This window comes from Physeter macrocephalus, chromosome 16 (genome assembly GCF_002837175.3).
Source record: "Physeter macrocephalus isolate SW-GA chromosome 16, ASM283717v5, whole genome shotgun sequence".
Classification (NCBI taxonomy): Eukaryota; Metazoa; Chordata; class Mammalia; order Artiodactyla; family Physeteridae; genus Physeter; species Physeter macrocephalus.
In genome coordinates, this window is record NC_041229.1 from 13,545,292 (window position 1) to 13,564,619 (window position 19,328).

General features: G+C 49.8%; 3 protein-coding genes across 3 annotated transcripts in view; 1 reads left to right on the plus strand and 2 right to left on the minus strand.

The window, feature by feature from the left end:
- The window catches only part of CBL (Cbl proto-oncogene), a 96,254-nt gene extending 91,256 nt beyond the window's left edge, over positions 1-4,998 (minus strand). Inside the window, exon 1 of the mRNA XM_007124216.4 lies at positions 4,732-4,998. Coding sequence (XP_007124278.1) covers positions 4,732-4,929 — 198 coding nt within the window. The 5' untranslated portion in view covers positions 4,930-4,998. The remainder of the gene's footprint in view (positions 1-4,731) is intronic.
- Positions 4,999-9,552: 4,554 nt separating this feature from the next.
- Positions 9,553-13,563, plus strand: DRC12 (dynein regulatory complex subunit 12 homolog). Its single transcript, XM_007124224.3, is given in 8 exon segments — positions 9,553-9,711; positions 10,081-10,166; positions 10,580-10,650; positions 11,185-11,304; positions 11,804-11,894; positions 13,030-13,162; positions 13,431-13,463; positions 13,465-13,563. Coding segments are annotated over 8 exon segments (792 nt in total).
- An 833-nt stretch (positions 13,564-14,396) lies between these two features.
- NHERF4 (NHERF family PDZ scaffold protein 4) lies at positions 14,397-19,288 on the minus strand. Its single transcript, XM_055091578.1, is given in 10 exon segments — positions 14,397-15,254; positions 15,514-15,714; positions 15,856-16,074; positions 16,175-16,371; positions 16,596-16,800; positions 17,064-17,200; positions 17,292-17,481; positions 17,752-17,963; positions 18,528-18,605; positions 18,608-19,288. Coding segments are annotated over 10 exon segments (1,641 nt in total). The 5' UTR covers positions 18,780-19,288; the 3' UTR covers positions 14,397-15,224.
- Positions 19,289-19,328: the final 40 nt, after the last annotated feature.

Sequence of the window (19,328 nt, forward strand, 5' to 3'; positions counted from 1 at the left end):
ATGCAGGGGACACGGGTTCGTGCCCCGGTCCGGGAAGATCCCACATGCCGCGGAGCGGCTGGGCCCGTGAGCCATGGTCGCTGAGCCTGCGAATATGGAGCCTGTGCTCCGCAACGGGAGAGGCCCCAACAGTGAGAGGCCCGCATACCGCCAAAAAAAAAAAAAAAAAAAAAAAAGAAGATATTTCTTTTAATGGTACTAGTTAAACACCACGTTAACATCATTCAAGAGAACATGTACTTTGCCTGAGTGTGTGAATGGCGGGTGTGAGAGTGTGTGTGTGCGTGTGCGTGTGTGAGAATTGCTGTTGTATACCTACACAGGTCACTTTCTGAAAAATGACTTTTGTTATCGAGACTTTGTTGTATACCTGAGAAGTTATACTGTATGGAGGAAATAACTAAGCCTTAGGAGGTGGGTAATCCTGGATTCCAAGTCAAGCTCCCCTATTAACTAAGTTACATAACCTCTCTGAGGCTAAGTATCCATAAAATAGGGATGATACCGCCAAAGAACTACTGAAATAAATAAAAAAGTTTAATGTAATTAAAAATGATTCCCACCCCCATACCTTTTCCTTTCAGAATTCCTTTGGGGCACACAAAGCAGTTTAATTTAATAAATATTTACAACGCACTTACTATTGTGTAAGGCCTTGTGACTGGACACTGCAGGAGATAAAGAGATTATGGTTGCTATCCTCGTGGAGTTTACAATCTTCAGAGGTTAAGACAGAGAAGAAATATGTACATGATGTTAAAACTTAAGAGATCCCATATCACTTTGAACATACAGTCACTTATCACTGTAATGTAATCTCCTGGAACGTAAGAATTTACACCTAGCACTACTGTGCTCCTGATTTAGTGAGCATGCAAGCATAGGAAGAAAGGTAAGAAGAAAGGGAGAAAAGAGTACAATGAAATATACTGATTCATAAATTCTATTAAGTGCATCTTACTTCCAAAATACAGGAAGTTACTTAAGGTGCTTTTTTTAGGGCAAGCAGGAGAAGCCAGGTAGCAGAAGGATTATCTTTTTAAAATGCTTTTTTAAACCCATGCTTTAAAGGAAAGCATTTTTCCCATAAATTATAGCCCATTAAATAAATGAACACCTTAACGTTTTACTAACATAAGCTAATTTAAAATAAAAACATAGCATGGACTTAAAATACTGCCAGCATGATGCTCTACTTCAGAGGTGGACAAACTACAGCCTGCAGCCTTTTTTGTACACCTGCAAGATAAGAATGGCTTTTACATTTTTAAAGAGTTGTAAAAACAACAGGAAGAATATAGTGGGCTTCCCTGGTGGCACAGTGGTTAAGAATCCGCCTGCCAATGCAGGGGACAAGGGTTCGATCCCTGGTCCGGGAAGATCCCACATGCCGCGGAGCAACTAAGCTCATGCGCCACAACTACTGAGCCTGTGCTCTAGAGCCCGTGAGCCGCAACTACTGAAGCCCACTTGCCTAGAGCCCGTGCTCCACAACGAGAGAAGCCACCGCAACGAGAAGCCCACGCATTGCAACAAAGAGTAGACCCTGCTCGCCACAACTAGAGAAAGCCCGCGTGCAGCAACGAAAACCCAACACAGCCAAAAATAAATAAATAAAATAAATTTATTTAAAAAAAAAAAAAAGAATATAGGACTGCATATGTGGCCAGCAATGCCTAAAGCACTTACTATCTGTCCTGTGACAGAAAGTTTGCCAACTCCCACTCTACTTCATAACGGAATTTTGAGTCTCTCACTAAATTAAATACCTTGATACTTCTATATTTACATTCAAGGCAATTTATATGATTGCTCTCTCCACTCCCCTGCCCTGCTGTCTCTTTACTTACTAGCCACTTTCTTCACATACAAGTATCTTCACAAATATTAATTACAATTTACCGGGGTGGCAAAAAAAGAACCTAGAGGCTGACCATGTCTTCTGCTTAATAACAAGCACTCTAGCACAAGCATTTTTCCAAGAATGAGTTTAAGTCCTGCAATGGAATAGTAAATTGGGCCTATGTTGACCAGAACCCATGAATTATGCCAACTCCTCCATCCGTATACATCCAATACTGGAGAAGAGGAGACAGTTCCCAGGGCTAAACCAATAAAGTGATTAATAATAGGCTGGGATAATATTCACCTAGCTTCAACGACAAGGTTAAAATAGATATGAGATGGTGACTTAGAGCTAAATTCAATAAATGTGTGGGACATCTATAGATTTGACACTAAGTTCTTCTCCACTTATATCATATGGCATAAAGTCAAGAAGGGTTAGTGATACATTTAAGACTTTCAACAATAAAAATAAAGTGAAGAGCTTCCCTGGTGGCGCAGTGGTTGAGAGTCCGCCTGCCGATGCAGGGGACACGGGTTCGTGCCCCGGTCCGGGAGGATCCCACATGCCGCGTCGCGGCTGGAGCCTGTGCTCCGCAACAGGAGAGGCCACAACAGTGAGAGGCCCGCGTACCGCAAAAATATAAATAAATAAATAAAGTGGAAAAAGAGAACATCTATGCTCTAAACAGCAAGAGTAAAAGAGACGGTGCAATCTAACAACACTACAGAATTAGTCAGAAAATCTGGAAAGCAGGACGAACCTACTGGACCAATACATCAGAAAGAACTATTTTCATTTCAGCACAACCAGTAATATGTGATATGGGGCAAAAAGTACTAAAAATCATTTTCCAAAACAAGCAACACAAGAATAAAACATTCCTTTCCCAACGCTAGAATGGAAAAGCTAGAAGCCTAGTTTCCTTGAAACTACCGAAACCTGAAAAGCATTGACTCAAAACCGAGAGGTCTTTATACTTCCCAAATAATTAAACATTCTGCAGAAGAAATCATAATTCAATTCACACTCTGTAAAGAGATGAATGAGAAAGACTTAAGGGGAAATCTTATTTTAAGGACTACATTACACAGACTCAAAAGTTTGATAAAATGTTTATTATTTTTAAGTAGAGGTCTCTAATCAATATGATTTTGATACATCACATGTTGATACAATGAGAAACTAATTAGAAATGCAAATGTTTTTTCATTCCAGGAGAAACTTTTTAAGTCATTAACTCTAAATCCCTAAAATGCAAACCTACAATCTTCGGATTTTGAATATATTCCATATATACTTTCAAGATGTCAATGCATTTAAAATTTCCTTTATGCCTAACTTTCTTTAATGGTTTTATTACAATTTCTAACAATGAAATTAGCATTATAACACCAATATAATCAACATACAAATACTTGTTTATTAATTACCATACCAATTACTTAACATGAGAAAAACCAGCAGTGAAAAAGTAGCTTCTGAAACCACTGGTATGCACTACAGGAGTGCTAACTCATACACAGGACTTATTAAGAATTTATATAGCACATTTATATTTGCCAAGTGCCTCATAGCCACTTTTATTAGCTGTTTCTAGTGCAAAACAATCCATGAAGAACTTTACAGAAGAGGAACCTAGGCCCAGAGAGGAACCAAAGAAAAACAATTTTACTCTGGAGGAAATAACACCATTCTCTTACAATATATGCCTGATCCTTCTAATCACCTTTCATCTGCAGAATGAATTTTGCAAAAATAAGTTATTAATAAATGTGAAAAATAGCAAGGAAACATTGAATTCTCTGGAACAAACCGTTAGACTGTTTAAACACTTTTAAATACTTGGAACTAACTACTATGTTTCATTATACAGACACAACTATAAGGAAGTAACATTCTCTCAAATGCCAAACTTAAAGTGGGGTTATTTTTCACACTTATTAGAAAAAAAAAAAAAAAAAGTAACCAAAGCAGCTCATGTAACAAGTTTAAAGTCAGGTTCTGTAATAAGGAGTCAGGTTCTGTTACCAAAAAAAAGTAGAACCCAACGAAAAGCAGTGTGTGTAAGGAGGAAGTTCTGGAAGAAGTCAGAATCTGCTGCCTAACCCGCTCAGTCAACATATCTCTCCTAAAATAATGGTTATGAACAGAACGTGTGGTTTAATCAGTGCATATCTATCTCAGCACCAGCAATGGATCCCATTCAATGTTTTGGAGGAGAAAAACTTGAGCCAGCGCTAGATGTGGAGGAAAGTTCCTTCCTTGGCCCATTTAAACACCCCCCATTTATTTTCTCTCGGTGCTGCATCTGAATGAGAAGAAAAAACAGAAACAAAAACTATACGCTCACCTAGAGCGCAGTTTGCCTGCGGAGTTGTCAGGACCCCAGGTCTCTCAACCAGAGTCCGTAAACCTAATTCCCTAGTCAGAGCAGCTCATCCAGCTAACAGTCCCAGCCGGTAAATCAAGCGCTCTTCCTCACCCCCTCCCTCCTATCTCCCGGGGCCAATTCCGTGACCCACATCCCTACACCCTGCACAGAGCCGCAAACTCTGCACCCCCATTATACTTCCTCCCTGGTGGCTCCCCAGTTACCCTTCACCCCAGCCGCCACCCCATCTTTGTCTCGCAACCCCAAACAGACACCTCAACGTTCCCTCACTCCCAACCGCAGCCCTTCCCCCACCGCCGACCCCCATCCTCCCGGTCTCCTCCCCACCCCCATATTCCCCACCCCTGCGCCCCGTCACCCCAGCTCCTCGCCTCCCCAGCCTCGCATGACCCGTCCCCTCCCCCAGCTTCCTCTGTCCCTTCCTTCCCGTCCCTCGGCCCCTCCGCCCACGCCCACCCCTGCTCCCGCGGGTCCTCTGCAGGCCTTTCACCTTGTCCATGAGCTTCCAGCACTTCTCCACCATCTTCTTGTCCACGGTCCCCGGAGGGTGGGGGCTGAGGTGGTGGTGGTGGTGGTGGTGGTGCGGCTGGAAGGCGTCCTTCATGAGCCCGATCAGGCCGCCCGAGCCCGAACCCCCGGAGCCGCCGCCGCCCCCGGCCCCAGAGCTCTTTTTCACATTGCCGGCCATAGCCCGGGGAGGGTTAGGGGCCCAGCCGCGTCCGCCGGCTCCGCTTGGCTGCGAGTGAGGGAAAGAAGGAGGGCGTGAAGGAGGGGCCTCTCCCGGCCGCCGCCGTCACAGCCGCCGGCCGTCCGGGCGGAGGGAGGGGCGGTCGCGGGGAGGGGAGTGGGCGGCGCCGGGAGCGTGGGTCCGCGCGGGCGCGGCCCTTCAGAGAGCGCTAGCCCGGGGATGGGAGGAGCGCGCGGAGCGAGTGGCAGCGTCCGGACTGGGGAGCGACCCCTCCTGCGCCACCCCCTCCCGAGCCACAGCTCCCGGAAAGCTGCGGCCAAGTTTCCGCGCCGTCTTCCCCGCCCCTACCGCGAGGGGCGGGGGGAGTGGGGGCTGCTGCCCAGGCGGAGCCTTCGCGCTGCGCCCCCTGCTGGAGGAGCGGGGAAAGGTCGGGGCGGGGTCTAACGTGGAGCCTGCGCACTGGGCAGAAGCCGAGCCCTCAGTGCTCCTTGTGGGTTGTGGGATGACCCTCCTGGAGGCGGTCATTGGGCTATTTAAATTAAGACAGGTGGCCATAGAAAGAATCTGAACTTCAAGTCTTTACCCCACACCTGACAAATGAGGAAATTGAACTTAAAGTTGTTTGCTTCTTAACACTGTGGGAGAAAAAAGGAAATTTTTTCCCCACTCCCTAGTGTTTTAAACTCCTAGTTAAGTCAGGACCGAGGACAGGAATGTGAATGCTGCAGATTGTTGCATCCTGATTAGACCCCAGAAAGGCTTGAGACACTTAGGCCTCGAGCTCTTCTTCCAGGCCCTTTGACCCTTCTGAAAACAAAACATTTCCCCCTTTTTTTGCTTTGAACACAAGTTCCTTTTCTGGAAATTGAATATGTACTTAAGATTCCCCTGCTCAGCACACTGCACCACAGGTGGGCACTGCCAGCATCTTGAGCTTCAAGCCCTGGCCTGAGGAGTCCTCGCTCCTCCCAGGGAACAGCAATTCAGTTCCCAGTCACTTCCACTTTTCTAGTCTCAAAGTTCCGCTGGAAGAACTTTGAAAAAAAAGAACCTCTCTCCCAAAGAAGGAAGTTCCCTGCCCTAATTTGCTAATTCTGAGCCTCAGCTTTGGGAGCATGCAGGCCCTGGTGCCTCAATAAGTACTCACTTCCGCCTTAGATTCCCCACCTGGCTCTTCTACGAAGCTCTTGACTGATTAGGGAATTCAGCTTATCAAACAGTCCTGTAAGAGGGGAAAAAATATCCTTGTCTGCAATTCAATGGCCTGTATCTAAGATTGATTGCGGAGTCAAAATTATCATTTCCTATCAGTAGAACTTCCATTAGTCAATTCCGACCTAGAAAGAGTTAAAATGTCTAAAGAAAACACATAGGCAAAGCTCTTAGATAATTGTCAAAACTTCCCATCCCTAGTGCGTCCACCCTTAGTTGCAGGCTCTCCTTTCCTCTCCCTTGGTCTATTGAAACCTTTTCCTCACTGATTTCCCTGCCACCTCCCATCCATGCTGCCACCAGACTAGTATTCCTAAAGTATAGGTCTGACAGCATAAAACAAAACAAAAAACAAAAAACTTTAAACACTCCCCATTGCCTCCTGAATGAAATTAACAGTTATGATCTAACTCCAAACTACCTTGCAGTCTTATACTGTTCCAGTACATATATCCTATGCTGGGTGACTCACCAACTCACAAAATACCACAATTCTTTCTTTTTTCATCACTATTACTCAGAGCATTCCCATACTTAACTCAAATATTGTCCTCCTTACCAGACAGTCCTCCTTTAAATTTCCATAACCATCTATTTCTCACCTGCCACACATTAATTTATGCTATATTGTCTTATCGACTTTGGTCTTCCACAGTACCTAGCACACTGTAGACATGCAAGGGTACTTTTTCCTCTCGTAGTCAAATCCTAGATTTTATGGAGTATAGGTTAAGAAATTAACCCTTGGAGCTGTGTATGAGCTTGTAGTTCATCTTCACAACGTACATCCTCATTGTACATCTCTGGCTTGGTTTAAGACTTCCAATTTGCATTATGTTCAGTATGGTCTGTATAGAGTGGAATTGTAAACTTTGCACTCTGTTTCTGCTGCAGTAAGCCATATTTCTTTTTATTTATGTATTTATTTATTTTTGGCTGCATTGGCTCTTTATTGTTGCACACGGACTTTAGATGGGGCGAGCAGGGGCTACTCTTCGTTGTGGTGTGCGGGCTTCTCATTGCGGTGGCTTCTCTTGTTGCGGAGCACGGGCTCTAGGCGCGTAGGCTTCAGTAGTTGTGACATGCGGGCACTAGAGCGCAGGCTCAGTAGTTATGGCGCACAGGCTTAGTTGCTCTGTGGCATGTGGGATCTTCCCGGACCAGGGCTTGAACCTGTGTCCCCGGCTTTGGCAGGCAGATTCTTAACCACTGTGCCACCAGGGAAGTCCACATATTTCTTTTAATATATGATGACCTATATTTGTCTCACATTTGAATGAAGTAGAGAGGGTGATGCTTCTCTCTTCTGTATCTCTTTAAAACCCCCAGAAGGGATGCTATTCAAAGGAAGACAGTTCTGCTGAAATGATCGTTCCTGTTTTCACTTATGAACTGAGGTTAGTGAAGAAAGAAAGAAAGATTGACCTTTCTTTCACACTTTTCACTTGGCTTGTTTTCAAAATGTGCTGGAGATTGAATTGTTGATCACAATGTCATTCTCATTCCTGGATTATTCTAGAGCTGGCTCGGTTTGTATCACATCATGTGACCTGTGGCAATTTTCTTATTCCATTTCACCTTCGCCCCAAACCACATCCTCTCTGCACCTGAAAGTCGGTTGACTGAATATATTTGAAAAGTAAATGCTCTTCTGAGACACGATATGTTGTTTATACTCTGTAATTTCTGTCCTCAATATGGGACTCCGTGCATCAGCACAACAGAGACACTAATTATTCTGTTCAAAAGTCCTCAAACAAGCTTCTGGATGAAGGGAAGGACCAGGACAGGAACCTCTACTGCATTCCTACTCAGGGAGAGAGGGTTCTGGCGGGGAGGCGGGGGCGAATAAATGAAAAACATGCTTCAAGATTAGAAGAAAAATCTCCGATTTGGGAGATGTGCACAAGGTTATCTGACACTGAAGTACAGGAACAATAAGCAACGGGAAGGACAAGGCCGGTTCTTCTCTTTACTCTGTAAAATGTCCCCGGAGTCCGAGAGGTACTCTGCAGCCACGAAGGTGACAAGTATCATCAGCCTCTGCCTGAATCTGCCTGCTCCCTAGAGGAAGGATTTTTTCCCCCAGATCTCATGGCTATTTCTTCAGATCTGTTCCTGACAACAGGGAATTGACCAAAAATGACCAAAAAATGTTGAGGAAGACAGAGATAGAAATATCTAAAGAAAGAGTCTGCAGTTCCCTTAATCCGCAAGGGGAAAAGCCCTGAAGTTTCTGCTGTTTTCATTCTAGCCAGTATGGTGTCCAGAGATCCCAGTGACGGACAGACGAGGCTCCCAATAGCACAGGGCTGGAGAGAGGGGGTGGGGGATGAGGGCTGCTGACCAGGGCAAACCACTCGTCATTGTCCCTTCCCCAGATATTTTTTTCCAACTCTTCATGACTCCAGCAAGAAGCATCCCTAAGTGGGGGGCACCCCTCCCAACATTGCTCAGTAAGTAATTTAAATAGAAAAACGCAGGGGACTCAGTAGAAGGTCAAGTAAGTCCACTAGAGGGAGCCCCAACCAACTCAGTACTGCAGGGAGCCAAGCAAGGCATTTTCTCAGCACCTGTCTGAAAGTCAACCACAGGCTGGAATTCCAGAAAAGAGGCGATACATTAAACCACAATGAGAGAAGATAGTCCTGTAAATACCCAGGGAAAATCCAGGCCTTTGAAGATTTACAAAATCAAAGATTTCTTTTTTATTTTTTGGCCGCACGCTGTGGCTTGCAGGATCTTATTTCCCCAACCAGGGATGGAACCCGTGCCCCTTGCAGTGGAAGCGCAGAGTCCTAACCACTGGACAGCCAGGGAATTCCCCAAAATCAAAGATTTAAAGACCAGGAAACTGAGGCTGAGCAAGTTTAAATGGCTTGCTCAAGTTTACATATCCGGACGGAGGGCGTAAGAACTCACAGCTCCTATCTCTAACCAGTGCCCTTTCTTCTCCATTTGCATCTCTCTATGTCAACACCTTGGGGTCCTGGGTCTACCTCTCGTTTGCGACTCATTTCTCTGAAAGGGGAAACTCTCTCAACCACCTTCTTCTGCACTTCTTTCCTTCATACGCCATAGAGTGCCTTCCTGAAGGAGAGCTTCAATTTTAAACCTAATAATGTCATTTTGTTGATGAGACCTTGGGATGTGTACATCGCCCAAAATGGCTACTGTCAGTCCTTTTCCTCTGTATCAGCACAACAGCATTATTTCAGATGTGTAAATCTGTAATTTGTAAGTCTCCTAATTGCAGGCTCTGCTACAGAGAAGTGAATCATAGATGATCGGATCCAAAGCCATTTCTCCTCAAACTACACTTAGGATCTGGGGATAAGGAGAGTATTGGCCCTCTGAGAACTTGGTATTTTAAGCTTTGTATTTAGTCCCTTCTACCTTCCTACGAACACCATGTTTCCCAGTTGCCGGGACAACATGCAGCCTCCAGAAACCCAACATTCCAGTTCTCAGTCCCGCCGCCGACGGAAATTTGCCACCCTGGATTGGTTCCCAGAACCCAGTCTCCTCCTCTGGCTCCTAGATCGTTGGGCCTTTTCTCTGCCCCTCCTCGTGAGTGGGTCACACCACAGGGAGACACAACAGAGGCAAGAGAGGGTCTTGCAGGAAGGAAGAGGCAGGGTAAGGATGATGGGAAGAGGGTAGGCACCAGGTACTGAGCTTTGTTTTCTCTGAAAGCGGATTGAGAGGAATGACTTCTGTACTTAGAACCTGACCGGTAGAGAGAAACAACTCCATCCTTCCCAGTGGCTTCAGCCTTGCCTAGGTTTCCAAGGAAACCAAGAACAGAAGCTTCTGAAAAGTATAAGAGACAGAGTTGGAGACTAGAACACTAATTCTCCTGGGACTCCTGGTTCAGTCTAGGGGTCAGGAAAGCATCTCCATGTCCAGACCTAAATACGAGTCCCCTCTCTCCCCCAGGACAGCAAGGAAATACGACCTAAGACCAAAGAAAAAGGGACAAAAGCTGGGACACAGAAGAAGAAAAGGAATGCAGCTGTTGATGAGTCAGGCTGGGTGGAGGTGGGTGCCCCCTGCCTCTCCACGTTCTGGCTCATAGACCAAGCAGAGGTCCTCCAGAGAGAATTCAGCCCTCTGCATGAAAAGACGGAGCTGTCTTGACCCTCCTCCTTCATATCTGCATCCAGGTTCCATGGAGCTGGGGAAGTGGGGAAATCAGCACCCATGCCCATCTGAGCCCCCTCTGGCTCTGTGCCTTCCTTATATATTCATTACACATCTTTTGAGTACCTGCTATGTGCTGGTCAGTGAACTCATTAGACTTTGCCATCAGAGATCCCTCATTTAGTGGTCCTGAGATCTCCCGCAAAAAAAAGAAAGTCCAGGGTGTGGGATGAGGATGGGAGGGGAGTAGGTAAGGCTGAGATCCTGACAAGCTGAGGCTCTGCCATCTTGCCAGGGCAGATGTGGAGACTGAATCCATTCACAGGCTGGCACTGCTGGAAAAGGAGCTGCTCCAAGACCACTTGGGTAAGAAGGGTGGAAGTTCTGGGGGCAATAGAGGTGGGACAATGGGCATTTCTGTATCCCTGGGACCTTGAAGGGTTGGAGCTATGGTGGAGGGCTGAGCTGATCTCTAACCATTCCCTAGTGGAAAAAGATTGTCAAGAGTTGGGGTTGTGAGGAAACGGTGGGCAGTAAGGGTTGATAATGGCAGCTATTTTTTTCTTAATTTTTTGCCCACACCACGCGGAATGAGGGTTCCCCGACCAGGTATCGAACCCTCACCCCCTGCGGTAGAAGCACGGGGTCCCAATTGCTGGACTGCTAGGGAAGTCCCAAGGCAGCTATTTTTCATAGCCAGAACACAGAAGGAGTTTGCGCTTCTTAGTAACGAAGAGCCTGTAGGATTCTAGGGGGGAAACAATAAACACCAGAATGACAATGAGAGGCTGGCAGCCTGCTGCCAGGTTTCCAAAGGTGGGCAGAGTCCATCAAGGCCATGGGGGCTGATTTAGTGGGGTCCCGAGCCAGTCCTGAGGGCTGCTCTGGGACTGTTCACAGCTCTGTGGAGGGATGAGGCCCGCCGAGCCAAGGCTTCTGAAGACCAGCTGAAGCAGAGGATACAAGAACTGGAGGCTGAACTGGAGGGGGCCTGGAGTGAAGGGAAGGCCATATATGCAGGTGTGCAGTAGATTAAACAGGTGGGCAGGAGACAGGGGCCTGGAAGAGGACACCCAAGAGGGCCAGAGGATGCTGGGTAGGGAGACAAGGAGGACTCCCATCTGCCATGCCTAGTCTCAGCCTTCCCAGCACACACAAGAATCCTGAAGGAACCAAACAAAGGCCTCTGGGATCTTGGGCAGGGACCTTCCACGATGGCTCATGCCACGCGCTTGATGCTGTGTGGGTTACAAAACGCAGCCACAGCCTTTATCTCATTCATCCCGTGGGACTGAGTGGGGAGAAGGGCCTGAATCCCCATCCTGAGTGGCAGGAGGAAGGGGACCTTGTCTCCTAGCTCCTTCCCCAGCTTCTCAGAATCACCGCAAGAAGAACCAAAAGGGCTTTCTGCACCTGCCCCACTGGACCAAGCAGAGCCCTCCCCACTCACAACTTCCCATCCTTTCTCCATCGCTCTGTCCCCACCTGGGTCCCTGGCCACCCACCGTCCCCACCACAGAGATGAGACGTCAGTGCTGCACCCTGCAGGAGGCTATGGAGACCCAGAGCAGACAGCTGGAGGAGGAAGTGAGGGGCCTTCGGGAGCAGTTAGATCGGCTTCCCCACCCTCGAAGCCCTTTCTCTTGGAGGATCACTGCTGCTGTCCAGACTGAAGAGGTGGATTTAGGATGTTTCTTCCCTAGAAGCCTGCAATCTAAGCTCCCATATTGCTTTCCCCACTGACCTTCCCACCATTGAGAATTGCAGCAGACTGTTCAGGACGGCAAAAAAAATTCTTAAGTTATAAGAAGAAGACCTAAGTCTCTCACCCCATTTCCCTCTCTCAATGGTGTCTCCAAATCCAGTTCTAACTCCCCACCACTGCCATGTCTCCCATAAGCAAAACATATTCCCGCTTAGTCTGGCTGATTTTTATAATGAAACCAAGCTCAAGTGAAACTGTTTAACTTACTTATTTCCTTATCTTCAAGGCCTAATGCATGGTAGGTCCTAAATGACTATTTGCTAATAAATGAGTGAGCTTCTAAATAAGCATATACATGTATGTGTATGTGTGTGTATATATATATATATAAATATATATATATATATATATATATATATATATATATATATATATATATATATATATATATAAGTTTTTGCTCTCTTCCATCTTGGTAACAGGATAGAGCTGAAAAATTTTAGCATGGCGCACCGATTTTTCCACAATTTTGGCCTCAAATTTTCTTATCCTAAAATAGCTTTAGTTTAGCTATAGATATCCAAGAGCTGCTTATCTGCCATGCAGGCCCTGAGCCCCTTTCCTAATCTTTGCCTTATCTCAAATTTAAATGCAGTCAGCATTTATGAAGCACTTCCTGCATACTAGGTGCTTTCCCATACATTATCACATTTAAGTCTCACAGCAAGCCTGTGAAGTGTGGGTCATTTTCTCTATAAAGATGAAGAAACTGAGTCTCAGAGAGAGAGATGTCAGACATTACACAAGTAGTAAATCACAACCAGATTTGGGACCCAGATCTCTTGTCCCAAGCCCACTCTCTCTCTACTCTACCTTAATGGTATATTTCAGCTCTTTATAGGAACTATGGGAAAGTTGATGGCTCTGGGGAAGTCTGGAATGATCCCACTCACGTTCTGCTCTTTGGGTACCTTTGGAGACTCTGTTCAAGGGTAGAGTGTCACCATCCTGTCCTCTTTCATCCTTCTACGCCCATCCCCAGAGATGTGCCAGAGGGAGGCTGAGGCTACACAGAGAGAGGCCGTGCGGGCCATTGGAGAGTGGGACCGAACTCTGGCTCAGCTTCGGGACCACGTGGCAGACATGGAGGCCAAATATGAGGAAATCTTACATGTAAGCCCTACCCTCTGAAGGCCAGCCATCCCAGTGCCCAGCACCGCCCCCCTCAAAATCCCAGCTAGTGTGACAATGACAGACCAAGGGGAAGGAAAAGAAGCATCTCCATAGGGGACTCTGCTCTATCTTAAGGGGATACAACCATGCCCACCCACTAAGAATAAGAGCTTTGAGAAAACACTGGCTAGGAAAGCTTACAGACCAACCTGGAACACCCCTTATCCAACCCTCTCCCTTCCTAAGATCTGAAGCTTGGTGTCTGCAGGACAGCCTAGACTGGCTCTCGGCCAAACTGAGAGCCAGCCGTCAAGCCTCAGTGGGATGGGGCGGTGCTGAGACGCCACGCCCGGCACAATGAACAGCTCCGCCAGTTTGGACTCAATCCCCTGGATCTTTGACTGTGAGCCTCTAGTCTCTGGGGCCCTCTGAGGCCCCAGCAATAAAGCTGTCTGGATGTAGAACTCAACAGGACTGTGGTCTGTGATTTTTGGCAGAGATGAGTGCCCCTGATGGGAACATCTCAGTTCTGGGCTGACCCATTACCCTGAAGACTGAATAAGAAGAGAGAAATTTGACAAGGTCTCAACTTCTCTCCTAGAGAAACTGGGTCCCACCCCTTGAGCCTGAGGCCCTTTTGGTCACCCTACCCCCACCAGCACCAACAAAGGCAGCAAGATTTGTGGGGAAGGGCCATTTCTATAATAGACCAACAGTGACCAGGCACCAGCTCCCACAATCCTAAGGTGCCCACAGAGGGAAGGTGCAGCCGGTCTCCAAATTCCTGCAGTATACCCAACAGTCCTGGAGTCATGCTTAGGGCAAATTCCAGGTGGCTTCAATCCTAGCCGGCCCCACAGCCCACCGGGAAAGGGAAAACTCTCTGTTTCTCCTCTATTTTACTACAACGTTCTCAGTTCGACTTCATTTCTGGTGAAACGTAGAGGAGGGAGGTTTCCCACACCAAGTAATTCTCCGTAGACACAATTTAACTTTTGTGTTACAATTTAACTCAATTCCAACACTATCTACCTGGAGGTATCATCAGATCCCGCAGGTTAAGGGCTCTGTCCCACAGACTGCCCTCGACCTCAAATACCAATCTCGAGTCCAGGTTGTCACTTGTGCTTCTGACCTACTAGCTATCAATCAGAGGTTCCCACAACCCCCTCCTTGGGTTCAATCATTTGCTAGAGTGATTGAACTCAGGGAAACAGTTTACTTACGTAGATTACCAGTTTATTATAAAGAACACAACTCAGAAACAGCCAGATGGAAGAGATACACCGGGCGAGGTATGACCATGGAAGCTGCATGCCCTCTCCAGGTGCGCCACCCTCCCAGCACCTCCACGTGTTCAGCAACACGGAAAGCTCTCTGAAACTGTCCTTTTGGGTTTCTATGGAGGCTTCATTATGTAGGCGTGATCCATCAATCCATTGAACACTGGTGATTAACTCAACCTCCAGCCCTTCTCCCCTCCCAGGAGGTTGAGGGTAGGGGTGGGGGTGGGGCACTGAAAGTTCCAACCCTCTAATCACATGACTGGTTCCCCTGGAAACCAGTGCCCCATTCTCAGGTGCTTTTCAAGAGTCACCTCATTAACAAAACTAGGTGTAGTTGAAAGGGGCTTATTGTCAAAAACAGAAGACAGCTTTAGCTCTCTTACTACTTAGGAAATTCCAAGGATTTTAGGAGCTCTGTGCCAGGAAAGGGTATGAAGGCCAAACATATATTTCTTGTTATAAATCACAAAATCATCCCACTCATCTCACGCGGATCTTCATCCTTGGGGCACAGCTCCCAAAGATCCCACATGACTTCCTTTGGAATCAAAGGGGAGGCTCCCTTGTGGGCCCACCTGAGGCCTCTGGCCACACCCTCTTCCAGGAGGTGGGCCCCTGGGTAGGGAGGGAGGCCAAGGACTCTCCTGTGATTGGAGGTATCCGGAGTCCTAGAGCTGCAGCTTCTGGTTTAAAGAGAGCATCTCAGCTCCCACCACCTCAGGCTGGAGAGTGGAGACAGGAAAGCTTGGGCAGATCTGTCCCAGGCATAGGGGGTGCTACAGTAGATCTGAGGCTACAGCCCAGTCCTAAGCAGAGAAAGAAGGGAAGAGGTCATTCAGAGGCCAGAAGAGTTCCCTTTCCCTGTGCCCCACCCCCGCACCGGGATGCCCAGGAATGGGACTTCTTCCCTGGGTCCTTCTGTCCCCACGTACCAGGGCCTAAAGTCCCAAGCTGAGTGCCCCACGCTGCCCCACCCTGCAGCCTCCCGCTCTGCCCTCTCCTCTGGCTCCCCTCTGTCCTCTTCTGGCTGCTTACAGTCCATCTGTCTCCTCTTCCTCACCTCACCTCACCAGACCCTGGGGGGATCCAGCCTTCCAAGCCCTGCTGAGATCTGGCCGCCAGCTTCAGGCACAGGGGTGGCTCCGCCTCAGCCAGCTGCTGAAGTCTTTCCAGGTCATTCTCTCCGCCCATGGGATACCCGTTCACCTCCAGAATCACATCTCCCATTTGCAGTCCTGCCCGGGCAGCTGAGCCTCCTAGGGTCACCTGGTGGAATGGGGGGAGGTAGAGCTTGGAACACCACGGAAAAGTCTGCTGGGTGTACTGAGGCTCTGGGAGGGAAGCAGAGGAAGGCTTGTCAAGAGGCAAATGATTGAAAAGATCCAAGGTCCCTGGGGCATCAGTCACCTGGGAGATGAAGAGATGAGGCCCACTGGCCACACAGCTGATTCGGAAGCCATAGCTACCGCCAGGCCCAGGGTACAGGAAGCACCGGTGGAAGGCGCGTGGGACGGTTGTGTCTTCAACTGGTGGGTCCTTGGTCTCAACCAGAGAGGCTGCGCTGGTATCCTGGGGAGAGTCAGGAGCCTCTGTGCTCTCCAAGAAGAGAAGTGGGGACAAGCGAACCTGGAAAAGAGGAAGATAGGACAAACCCTGCTGCTTCTCCCCCAACCCGAGCCCTGCTCTCTTCCTGCCCTCTCTCTAGCCCCCGCCCCTCAGCTCGCACCATGTTGAAGAAGCGGTCAGCCTCGGGGTCAACGACAATGAGCGAGACGCAGGAGCCCTGCGCCCGGATCTTGGACACTGTCTCTTCATGGCCCAGCCCTTCCACGCTCTCCCCAGCCACAGCCACCAGCCGGTCCCCAGCCTGCATCCCGGCCTTCTCCGCTGGCAGTCCTGGGTCCACCTCCCACAGGAACTGACCTGGGATGCAGACATCCTCACTGCTCCTTCCCCACTGACCCCCAGTGCCGGCCCAGGCCACTGTATGCACACTTGGGGACTGAGCCAGGGCTACACAGGAGGAGGAGGCCCGGGTTGGGGTTCAGCCAGGGCCACCACTTGTGTGCACTGAGAGGTGTATATATACACTTGTGTGCCCACCCCAAGGCCCACCTTCCCTCCCCGCCCCCAGGGCTCCCACTCACCGAGCCGACCGTCAAGCCCCTTCTCCTCTCGGAGCACGAACCCGAAGCCCCGGGGCCCTTTCTCTAGATGCAGACAGCGGGGCTTGGTGGGCAGTGCCCAGCCCTCTGCCAGGGGTGCAGCCAGGGGCATTCCCAGCTGGCGACACTGTTCCTCCACCTCTGGCCCTGCCACTAGCAGGGTCACCTGCTTGCCACTCTGCCAAAGCTGTGGGGACCCAGCAGGGCATCAGCCTCAACCACCTGGGTAGGGAGGGCAGAGGCAGGCACCTCCTCACAGCCCCTCTTCCCAGGCCCAGGAATGAGGCACTAGGGAAGGGAGGGGAGGGCCTAGCACAGAGTGTAAAGGGAAGGATGGTGACAGATGTACAAGATCGGATCAGGCGATTAGGCGCGTCGAGGAGGAGTCTGCTTCCCCAGGCAGGGACCAGGCCCAGAGGGGTGAGGACGATGGGAAACAGGCAGTCACACCTTCTTGCTGAGTTGGTTACTCGTGAACTTCTCCACGCTGACCCCATTCACTTCTAGCAGTCGGGCCCCATGGGGCACTCCTGCCTGCTCAGCCGCTCCTCCAGTGCTCAGCACTAACCAGAAAGGACCCCGATGTCCTGGAAGCCCAGACAGCAAAGTTTCTGCCTGCTGCCTCCGCAGAACAGGGCTGAGATGCCCCTCCTGACCCCTCCCGAGCTCTAGGCTCACCTTGGGTGATACTGAAGCCAAAGCCACCCTCGTCTTTCACTATGTGGCACAGCCGAGGCCGGACCCCTCGGCCGAGAGTGGGACAGAGGTGGGCATCGTTCCCCCGCTGAACTCGGGCCACCTCATGCACGTGCTGCGCCAAAACCGTCAGCAATACCCGAGGACCGCTGGCCCGGATGCGGCGTATCACCTGAACGGTGGGCACACCGAGCGGGCTTGGGCTGGCCCCTCTTGCCAGCTTCCCCTCCCTGGAAGCTACGCTTTCCACCATGGGAACCAGCTCTCTGGAGGCCGTCACGTAACCATTCGGACCTGGGCATCCCTAAATTCTGGGAGATGGGGGAGGTTGAGGCTTGGGTCCTGCCCCCATATACCCAGGGAGGTGACCAACCGGCTTCTGTCTCCCTGAGGTGCTATAGAATGTTCTCCTGTAACCACAGGGGTCCCAGCCCAACCTCACCACTGAATAATCTTCATGTTCCACGGCATGGTTGTTCACCCCCAGGATCCAGTCTCCTTCCCGAAGACCCTGGCGCTGGGCAGAGGTGCCTGGCTCCACCCTGCACACCACATGCCCAGCCCTGCCCCGCTGCCGCTGCAAGTGGAAGCCAAAACTCCTGCCCTCCTCTCTGTTCAACAGATAGAAGCGAGGTCGTTCTAGGCTCCAGAGATCTGGAAGGGGAGGTGGGCGGCAGAAAAGGGGGAGGAGAGGGGACATGACCCAAGTACAAGTCACCTTGCGTCTGGCAGACCCTGCCCCTGTGATAGAACACCAGACAGGCTTCTGCCCGACTAGGTGTTGGGCAGGGGGACTGAACACGGCCCAGGCAGAGTGGCGGGGACAGAAGGAAATGCCTGGCCCCCTTCCACCTCCACGTGGTTACTCCCACGGAGGCTGTTATCAGAGGGAGACAGAGTGAGTGGTTACCAAGGAGACGGGAAGCTGTGTGGAGCCCTGGTGGCTCTGGGGAAAGGAAACGGTTGCCCCAAGTGGTGGGGGGGTTACCAGAGGGCTCGTGGTCTTCAGCCAGGGAGAGCACAGGATTATCAATGCCCAGTTTGGGGTTAAACTCAAACTTCCTGCAAGGAAGCAAGTCAAGCAGGTAGGAGGAAACTGACATCCGGACTTGGGTCCCAGGCTCGCCTTGAGGTGCTAATGGCTAATGGCAGCTGAAGAGCTTCCCCACCTTCAATCCCTCCTCCCCTTGCCCGAGTCCTTCACAGCATGGCACTTACGGGGCCAAGGAAGCTGTGTCCTGAAGATCTGCTGGGAAAAGAAGGGGCGAGGGGAGGAGACGCACATTCTGCCCCCCGAGACTCCACTTCCATGGTCATTAACTGAAAGGACTTCGGGGAACCCCCCAATTCAAGACTCGCTCCAGAAGGGTCTTCCCTTCCCCTTCCTTCTCCTCCCCAGCCAAGGCCTCCTGACATATGCAGAAATCTGAGCATATCAGTACAGGGCGTGGACCAGGAAGGCAGACACATCCACCCACTCACCTCTCCCCTCCTGACTTCCAGTCTATTTGCCTCAGGGCTCCAGGCCCCAGTACCAAGTGTGTCCTGGTCCCAAAGCCTTCCAATCTGCCCTCTGCCCTAAAGTCCCCCGCAGAGGATTTCTCCTGGCCTCTTACCTGCAGCTGCCTCCATGGTTGGATCAGCGAGCCAGGCTCAGTGTTAGGGACAAGGTCCATCGAAACCAGCTGACCCTCCCACCTACCCCGCCACGTCCCGCCTCCTCCAAGACGCTGCCTTGGAAGCAGTCGGTAATGGTTAACGGGAGGAGAGTCTTGTCCTCTGGGGAAGTGTGTATGTCCCTCCTGCCCTATTCTTGAGCCCCGACTTTCTCAGGAGACTCTGTGGCCGTCCCAGTTCCCCCTCTGCACAGAGAAAGGTCACTGTAATTGCTGGGCACTGTAATCCCAAGCCTGGGATAAGTGTATGAGAAGGGTGACAGGAGCCCTATGGCCCAACATGGCCTACCCTCATGCTGACATCTTGTTCTTGCGCCACCCTCACCGCAGCCCTCAGGGCCTC